Below are 10,344 nucleotides of genomic sequence, written 5' to 3'. Positions count from 1 at the left end.
TCTAAGGAAGATATGAAGAAGACATATCCACATCTCTTTGAATCCGAAGGAAGTGCATATCAAGGTACTAATTTTCTTCTTAGTGCTCTTTAAATTATGAGCGAGCATGTTATTTGTTGCATTTGCTTGTTGGGTGTTTGAATTTGACTTTACACCCTAAGCCTAGTAAGAGTAATCTCATTCGAGGACGAATGTTCCCAAGGGGGAGATATTGTAGCATCTCGCAACTAGAAAGAACTAGAAGGAAATCTAAAATCTGGAAATAGTTTATTTTTGGAAAGTATAAGGAAATCTGGGATTTTTTAAAAATAATTTATAGTGAGTTTTTGGTCAACTTCAAACAACCATAATTCCTAGCTCAGGATAATTTAGGTGTGATTCCAGATATGGTTGGAAATCCCTTGGAATGATCTTTCCAACGCCGCCAAATTTGCGTGATTCCGAGTTTGTATAAGTGAGTTATCCCCTTTGGAAGTTGGGCTGTTGGATTAAGGAAATGTCCAATCCGAAATTTTAAGGGGTATTTCCGTCCTTTCATTGACCTATTATTTTATTCCGTTTTTAGGAGTTTAATATGGGTCAAATAAGAATTTAGTCAGTTTTAGAATTTGGGATTTCACGCTAGCGCTAAGGAGAAAGGAGAAGAGAAAAGAAGAAGGAAAAAAGGGGAAATTCATCAAGATCGATCAAGAAAGTTGGTGTTTTCACCAAGGGTTTACTTCTACCAGGTATGTGAGGGCCTCATAACGTTAGGATCGTTCTCCCACGTGCCAAGCATATTTATTTTAGTTTGTATTCGTCCTAAAAGCATTTGAATATTGATGATCTGGATATCTATTCTTGAATTCTTATATTATTCTTGAATTGACTGAGTAATGAAGTTTCTGAGTTCGTTACATCGCATCATAGGGTAGTTTTGAGTTAGGTTCTTAGGTACATTTGATGGGTATCTGTATCTAAAAGTAATTTGAGAAAAAGAATCGATTTTGGGTGAATTGGGATTGGAAAACGAAGAAGGAATTTTGTCGGACGAAATTAGAGGGGTGCCGCACCTAGTGCCCAGATTTGAACATTTTAGCTTCGCGTCGCGGAGCTGACATGAGGTGTTCTGCCTCAAAAGACATTTTCGGAACCAAAATTAAATTATGCCTCCGTGTCGCGGACCCACCTTCAAATATTGATTTTTGGTATTTTCTCATGTTTAACTATTTAGAATCATTCCTAAACATCATGAGATCTTTCCAGTCACAAATCTAAATCCTTGAATCCATAATTCAATTCAAGGATCAGTTAAGAGTCAAGTCAAGAGCAGTTAAGGTCAAAGTCAGGAGAAGTCAAGAGTCAAGTTAAGATAAGTTCTTAAAGTTTTCAAAAGTCTTTCACAAATGTTTTAACTTTGTTTTAAAACTTAAGTTTTGAGTTCAGTAAAGATGTAAAGTTGAAGTTCTTTTCTTCAAAGAAGTCTATGGGAACTATGTATTCCCAAAGAGATTTTAAAATATTTTTACATTTAAATAAGAACATAAACTGAGATTTCCAAAAAGCCTTCGGGGTAGTTTTCAAAAAAGAGCAATAGCTTTCTAAATGAAGCAAGAAGGGAAAGTGAGATTTCCAAGATAGCCTTTGAGCTAAGTTTTTGAGCACTAATCTCAAATTACAGAAGAAGTATGTTTTAAAAACATAAGAGCTAGTATATTTTGGGAGTAGTATTGAGCACCGAATGGGGTTGAGCATGAGTTCAGATAACTTACGTCTCCATAAAACCATATAGCCACCATGGGTAGAAAAGGGTCAAATTTTTTAGATGAACTAGTTCAGGTCCTATACCTTTGGCAGGGTATAGGATGCGCTGGCAGCGTGAGGTAGATCGTTGTATCATCACTATAGCTCTTATGTGATGGTTGTCGGTTAAAGAAATTCCCATAGAAGTTATTGTATTGTTATATACATCAGTTTATTGTATTTTTATATACATTTCAGAGTTATGTTGTATCCTTGTATATACACAGAGTTGACATCATGTTTTTAAACAACTTTTCTTTATATTGCACTTGTTTTAAACTGCTTTATATTGAAATGAGTTTAGTTAAGTATTCATGAGTTGAGAAAAGTCAAGGTAAGTGTTTCTTTCAGATTCCCTTTCAAGCCTATGTTGTTTTAGCATTCCAACTCGCATACTCGTACATTCAATGTAGTGATGCCAGTTGGCCTGCATCGTCTTATAATGCAGACGCGGGTAACAAGGATCGACATTCCAGCGCACCGTTGATCCATTGAGCAGTTTAGAGTCAGTCGGTGAGCCTCCTTGTATTCCGAAGGATCTATTTTCATTGCTTTCTAGTTAGTTCATTAGGATGTTGTGGGGTTGTCCCAATAGCCATCTCAGTTGTTTTAGAGGCTTCATAGACAGTCAGATGTTAGTCCTTTGAGTCTTTTCATTATCATTTCTTATTGTTAAGACGTGGGTTGCCACTTTTGGCTAAGTTGAATGTTTAACCTTTAAGCAATATTCTCAGTTATTTTAGTATTCAATTCAGTTCAGTGTTATTGATCTTTATAAGTATGAATATTGTCTTCCGCTGAGTTAAGTAAGTCAGGCCAAGGGTTCGCTTGGGGCCAATAATGGTTTTCGAGTGCCAGTCCCGCCCAGGGTGTAGGCTCGGTGCGTGACACCAGGCTAGACATATAGTAGTATGTGTGGTTATAGACTCATTTATTTATGAATTATGTATACTTGATAGATTGGAAATAATCAGAGGCATTGAAAAAGGAAAAACATTGGGTAATTAGCTTGCTTGACTTCGTCTCTTCGGTGAAGATAGGTTATGGTTTATTCTATGTGATAGAGCGACTCTTAATAGTGATTGATAGTGATTGATAGTTATTGAGTGATATTGTGAAATTTTTCATGTACTTGGTTGTTGTGGTTTGGATAATTCATGTGTTGTTGTGATTGGTCTGTAATCCCAAGTCCGCAAAATCCATAATCTTGAACTTGTTCTATTAAAGTGATGCCTTGAATAAAGAAGACTTGATAAAACATTGTTAATGAAGTGGATAATGATGATAAAGAATAAGAAATTAACTATGTTATTGGATCGGATGCCACGAGTTGACACGATATATTTGAATAGGGTGCCACGTACCGGCACGATATATTTGGATCAGGTGCCACGAACCGACACAATATATTTGGATTGGGTGCCACGAACCGGCATGATATATATTTGGATAGGGTGCTACAAACCGACACAATGTTATTGGAACGGGTGTCACACTCCGACACGGTAATATTAAAGAAAAACATATAAAAATAACTTAATGTACCCAATCTCAAAGAACTCATTTCCCAAAAGAGTGTGGTGTAGAGGCATGAGTCCTTTTGTGTGTTCTTGATATTGTGGATTGATTACATACTTGCTTCAGTGTTATTGTCACTTATTCATGTAGTTTGTTGCTTGTCACCTGCTAAGTGTTATAGTTGATTTATATTATTATTTTATGCATACTGATTTCTATTTTGAGTCGGCCGATGATATCTACTTAATACATGTTGTCCTGTACTGACCCCTACTTGTATTTTTCTTCTTGTTTCTTTTCTGGAGTGTAGCGAGTGTACCAGTGACTTCAACTCGCCCTCAGCTCTAGCCAGTCTCCAGCACATCAAGTTCCAGGGCGAGTTATTCAATCTAGCCGTGTTGAATTCTCTCTATCATGGCATAATATCCTTAGTTTTCGGACACAAACTATCTTACTTATTTATTCTTGTATCTTTGATACTTTTAGACTTGGTATTTTAGAATTATATGTCCTTGATTGATGACTTTCAGAATTTGGAAATGATATTTAATAGACTCTAGTAGATTTTCACTTCTCACTTTTATATGATTTGAACTTCCGCATTACGGTTGTATTTCGTAAGTTGAATAATTAATATAAGTTGGGGTTTGAATTTGTTGGTTTGCCCACCTTGGAGGCTAAGTGTAGGTGCTACTCAAGAATCGTTTTGGGTCGTGACATGTGCAAAAGAAAATTTAGCCTCACTTTTATCTGTGGGGACATAAGAATGAATCAAATACTAATATAAATTTATTGATGTTAACTAATATTATTAAGGTTTATTGGTTATGAAAGTGCAAAATTGTTATCTGATTTATATGTAATTTGATCTCAAGAAAGTTATTTGTCTGTGTCTAAGAATACTGTCATAGCATGTTACTCTACCAGACATACAATTTTTGTTATCATTTTTACTATAAAGAAGTCGAATGAGCCATATGTCTATGACAATAAGATCATGAACAAAGAAGTCAAGAAAGTATTTGGTTGAGCTTTATGGACTTAATATCTAAAAGTAGGGTCGTCTCGACCATAAGGCCACTAAAGCAATCGCTTGGGGCCCCAATTTTGTAGGGGCCCCCATTTTCTCTCAAAGATGTGTGTGTATATATATATATATATGTATATATATTGTTAAAAAATATTCATGTATTGATAAATTTGAAAATATTTTTTTGTATAGAAAATATAATTGAGAAAGTGAATATTGTTTAGTTGATTGTAGTGTCTTTTCTAGATTTTTATGTGTCTAGTTAATTGTAGTATCCTTTCTAGTTTCGCATGTGGCTATTTATTTTGTTGTCTAGCTCATTTATATTTTGACGATTATCATGAACCAACATTATTGTGTTCTTATACTTTTCTTTATTCTCCTTTCACTATTTTTTATTCTTTCATTATTGAATATTCTTAAGTCTCTCAAACGTTCAAACATTCTACATTATGTGATATCTATTGTTGTGTAGTTTATAAAAAGATCAAATTTGTTTTGGTGTCTTATTAAAATTTCAAGCACTAAAACTAATCAACACTATTTAATATTATTTATTAACTTATCAAATTCATCGCTACACTATTTTAATATCATCATATTTTTAAAATTTTGAGTCATGTTTTATTATTCCAACTTTATATTATATAATTTTCATTGAAAATTTACATTATTTGCATTCTTACTTCATAATGTCCATATATCCTGCCTCTCCAGACCTCATTTGTAGGATTACACTACTGTATTATAATTATTCAATTTATAGTTATATCAACTAAAAAAACAGGGATGGCCTCTTTATAATGTTTGTCTTTAGGCCCCCAAACTTGTTGAGACGGCCCTGTCTAAAAGACATATGCTATGATAACAAAGAAAGTATTGCCAATATCAATTGTTTTGGAAAGATGGTAGGTAAGATTGGAAGACAACATCTACAAGAATGAAGTGATGTTTTAATTAGGGGTGTATAATACACATGTATTTTTTTTCCCTTAGTTGAGATTTTATCCAACTATGTATTTTTTGACAAGAATTATAATGAGACAGCTATCAATGAGGCAGCTCTCTCTTGCTCTCTACATTTCTTATTTTATATTGTTACTGATTATCTTCTTATTTTATTACAATTTTTACATAACCAAAAATCCATATTAAAGTTGATACTATTTGATTAAGGATAATTTAGTGAAATTACTTCTTACTTTTTAGGGGTGAGTGATTCTTTAAAGGGGTTGTCGAAGCCCGCATTGAATTTTCGGTGTCCAAATAATATAAAGGGAAAATTGTATATAATAGCAAACTATTAATTCAAATTAAATGCTATAAATATAGTTTGATTTAATTGTACCTCATAGCAAACTGTTGCTATTTCACCTCTCTCCTGGTGAATCTCGCTCGCCACTCTCGTTCTCTCCCTCGCCTCTCTCGTTTTTTATACAAACGCAAGTGTATAAAGTGCGTTTGTGTTTGTATAAAGCGAGAAATTTTTTTATATATACATATATTTTTGTTCCCTTCTCTCCTCTCTCCCAGATCTCACTCACCACTCTCCCAAATCTCGCTCTCTCACTCGCCTCTCTCACTTTATACAAAAAACACAAATTGTATAAAATGCGTTTGTGTTTGTATAAAGCGAGAAATTTTTTTATATATACATATATTTTTGTTCCCTTCTCTCCTCTCTCCCAGATCTCACTCACCACTCTCCCAAATCTCGCTCTCTCACTCGCCTCTCTCACTTTATACAATTGATCTTTTTGTATATGTATACCAAAGCAGATTATACAACTGCTTTCTTTTGTATATGTATAGCGAAATATACATATATATGTTTGCTATGGAGCGCAATTATGCAAACTTTGCTATAACATACAAATATGAATTTTGTGTTTGCTATATGTGAAAGTTGCTCTAATATAAATTAGCTAACTAGTCAAAATTTCTAACATAATTATCAAAAATATTTACACTTTAAAATAATTATTTAAAATGTCAATATTTTACAAATAAAGTGTATTCTAACTCCTAAGTTAGTTCCTAATTTATCTCAAATTATAGTCCATGTTTCAGCTTCTCTCTCATATTTTTTCAATTTTATTTCTATCTCTCTCATATATAGCAAATTTTATGTTTATAATTATCCTCCTAATATACATCCTATTTTCACTCCCCTTCAACCCTATTTTCTCTCTCTATTCATTTTTTTTCCCGCTTCTCTCTTTCCGGATCCCTTCTTTTTTCTTTTTTACTTTTCAAAATGAAAAAAAATTGGGTTTGTATTTATTATACAAAACATCAGATTATCATTTGATCAAATAACTTTTTATTGGGTTTGTATTTATGAAGTTAATATCAACATTTTTAGTTTTGATTAGTATATTTTGGGTCTTTTATTTATTTTTGTGTATCAATTTAAAAATCGTTTATTTAGTAAATTTTCTTTTGTGTCTGTATTTTTATTAACGTCACTACTATTTAATTTGTGTTCATATTAGTATTGTCAGTTGTATATTTCATATGTCAATTATATTTATTTGAATGAAATTATAAGCAAATTAAATGATATATATTCTTACTTAAATTTGTATTCATACTAATAAGTATGTTGTATTTTTCTGCAACATTGTATTTATTGAAGCATATTGTATCCATATGCATTCAAATAATTCATTTTGTATGTTATGTTCAAGTTCAGTTATCAACTACTCCCTTCGTTTCACAAAGAATGGTTTCCTTTCATTTTTAGTCAGTTTCAAAAAGAATGACATTTTTCCTTTTTTGGTAACATTTTATTTTTTGTTTTCCACGTGGCATGTTTAAGACCACAAGATTAAGGGCGATTTTGTACATTTGACATAACTTTAATTTAGGACCACAAGATTCAAAAGTCTTCTTTATTTACTTAAACTTCGTGCCAAGTCAAACCAGGTCATTCTTAATTTATGAAATGAGGGAGTATATTTGTATTCAAAATAAATGTACTTTGTATGTTGTATATCAATTATTTGTACTCATGTGGTTTCATTTTCAATTTTTGAACAAAAAAAAATTGTATTCTAAACTGAATTTTGTATTTCAAAAATTGTATTCTAAAGTTGCTTCTTAATTGTTCATCAAATTCATTATTCACTTTTATTTTTAACTTTTGATTTAAACAAAAGTTGTATTCTAAACTGATTTGTATTCCAAATTTTTTTTCCCAAACAGAAAATTAGAATTTGATCGAATTCACTTCAACAGAGATTGAGTATCATCAATGAAAATTTAAAAATCGATAGTGGAGAATTTGATGAAGAAGGGGGATGGGTGCTCTATCATTTATTTTTGAATTTGTAACTGATAAGAATTTTTAGTGATAAATTCCTTTTTTAAAATATTCTCTCCCCTAAATTTCTTCCTAATTTTTTTATTAAATAATTGTATTATTTCAATTAAATCAAATTAAAAAAACATAAATCAGATACATAACAAACTAAAACAATGACATTTTTAATAAATATTGAAAGTGTGGCTAAATGATCCTGTTAAATACTAAAATATTGACATTTAAAAAAAAATTCCCTATAAAATAATAATATTTTTTTTTTCACTCGGTGTTCAAAGCCCACATTGAATTCTCGACTAAATCCAAATCGTGTATTGCAGAGCCCATTTGGGGGGTGACACTCCCTATAAGATTTTATCCATACCTAAGACTCAAACCCAAATTAATTAATGATAAATCAATCCCACCACTATATCACACCCCATAATAATATATTGTTCAATGGGAGATGATTCTGGTCAAATAGCTTTCGCCACATAAATGATTGAAATGAACGAATGAAGCAAGTGGGCGTGGACTTTAAAGACTACTTTGACATTGACTTGTTTGTGAAATGCTAAGATATTTAGGAGTGGTTGGGTATGTGGATTAAATTATCCTGAAATTATAGTCATGAGGTTATATTCCACAATTAATTAAGTCTAGAATAAATTTTATTCTAAACTTACTCATGAGATATTCTATCTTTATCTCGCTTACCAAACAATCTCTACGTGTTTGGTATAATATAGAGGAGATGTTATATATCACATTCCTCATAAGAGATTAAACTAAGATTGGATTTTTCTCTTCTTACTCAATGACTTTTGATATGGGCAATTCTAGTGGTTGCTCTATCTGTATATGCCTTGTATGAGCTGTTAAACATTCAGAAGAGAAAAAGGTATCCTCCAGGTCCAACAGGGCTTCCCATTTTAGGACATCTTCATTTGTTAGGCAAAAATCCACACAAAGATTTACAAAAACTAGCCAAGAACATGGTCCTATTATGTATGTGCAACTGGGGCTAGTACCTACAATCGTTGCCTCGTCCGTTGATGCAGCCGAGAAGGTCCTCAAGACATATGATCACATTTTTGCTAATAGGCCTCATCATGAGGCATCTCAACATTTGGCTTATGGCCAAAAAAATTTGGTATTTGCAAAGTATGGTGACAATTGGCGCAACATACGAAAATTGTGCACAGTGCACCTTTTGAGCAATCAAAAGATCCATTCATTTCAATCCATGAGAAAACAACAAGTTGAACTTCTTATTCAGTCGCTTAAAAAGGAAGCTCGTGATCGTGTAGTTGTTGATCTTAGTGCAAATTACGTCCTTGAATGCTAACTTGACTTGCTTAATGGTGTTTGGAAAGAAGTACATGGATGAGGACTTGGACAAAAGGGGATTCAAAGCTATTGTTCAAGATGTTGTGCATTTATCAGCAACACCAAATCTTGGTGATTTTTTCCCCTTCCTTGGTGCTATTGATCTCCAAGGTATCACTCGCAAGCTCAAGGATCTTTCAAAGGTGTTTGATGAGTTCCTTGAGAAGATTATTGATGAACACGTTAACCCTCATGAACATAAGCAAAACAAGGACTTTGTGGACACCATGATGGACATAATGCAATCTGGAGAAGCAAAATTTCAGTTTGATCGTCGTCACATAAAAGCTATCCTCTTTGTATGTACTTTCATCTCATTCTTATATATTACTAGTATTTATAAGCTCAATATATACCTCAAGCCTTGAGAATGAAATGGTTTATATAAATTGATTCCCCTGTTTCCTTTTGTATACAGGACATGCTTATAGCTGCAATGGACACTACAGCATCATCAACGGAATGGAACGGAATGGTTTATATAAATTGAAAGTTTCTAGTATATGATTTTGTAATTGTTGTGTGCTTCCCCTGCTAATCTACAATATACCTAATTGAATATGTATATTCCAAATGTCATTGATCTCTTCTTTCTTGTTTTCCTTTGAATGTGTTTTAACAAGTCAAGAGATAAAAGATGTAAACTGAGAACTGTCACGGTTAAGACCTAATTTTCCTAAGTCGTGATGACACCTAACTAGTCCTACATCAAGCGAATCATAACCCAATAAGAGAACAATGGCATAAACAAAATGTCAGTAATATAGTGACATTGTTTTAACAACCTCAAGCTAAGATCCAGTATCACTAGTTATGTGCAACTAAAGATAAGAATACATCTTTCTTCATTAGTCCTTCTCCAATTTGTACATCCCATTGAATTTGCCCAATTCATCTTGTCTATCATCGAATCTCATTAAGTCCAATAAATTCCCCCTTTTTGATAATGACAAACTTATGTTTTGTGCTTAACCTATTCCATTTAGTACACGCAACAGATGACACAGGAATGAACCACTTAGATGAACCAGGTTAGTTTTATTGATTATAAATAATTAGTATGAGTGTTCCCCATTTTGGCATCATCGAAAACCTGTTACTGTGTACACAAGGATCAGTTGAGTGAAACTTTCGTCATTTGTAGTGTTAACATAGTTTGCTCCTACCTCCAACTTTTACCACAACATTTCTCCCAGTCTCTAGGTGCGGGGCCTTGACAAACGCCAGCACCTACTCGCCAAAATCCTTCAAACTACCCTCAAGTTCCTCCACCTTTACGAAATAATTACAGTCTTTCTTCACAAACATAAGCATGTGA

The 10,344-nt window shown here is 32.8% G+C and overlaps 1 protein-coding gene across 1 annotated transcript; it reads left to right on the top strand.

Annotated features, from left to right (window-relative positions):
* Positions 1–8,635: 8,635 nt before the first annotated feature.
* On the top strand, positions 8,636–9,607 carry LOC107061945 (cytochrome P450 750A1-like). The gene is made up of 2 exons (XM_015311994.1): positions 8,636–9,325; positions 9,445–9,607. Exons 1-2 carry the CDS (start codon positions 8,999–9,001, stop codon positions 9,514–9,516), a joined length of 399 nt encoding a protein of 132 aa, XP_015167480.1. The 5' UTR covers positions 8,636–8,998; the 3' UTR covers positions 9,517–9,607.
* Positions 9,608–10,344: the final 737 nt, after the last annotated feature.

The sequence above is a fragment of the Solanum tuberosum genome, unplaced genomic scaffold, assembly GCF_000226075.1.
Source record: "Solanum tuberosum cultivar DM 1-3 516 R44 unplaced genomic scaffold, SolTub_3.0 scf00181, whole genome shotgun sequence".
NCBI classification, from domain to species: domain Eukaryota; kingdom Viridiplantae; phylum Streptophyta; class Magnoliopsida; order Solanales; family Solanaceae; genus Solanum; species Solanum tuberosum.
This window is presented reverse-complemented; position numbering and strand designations above follow the sequence as displayed.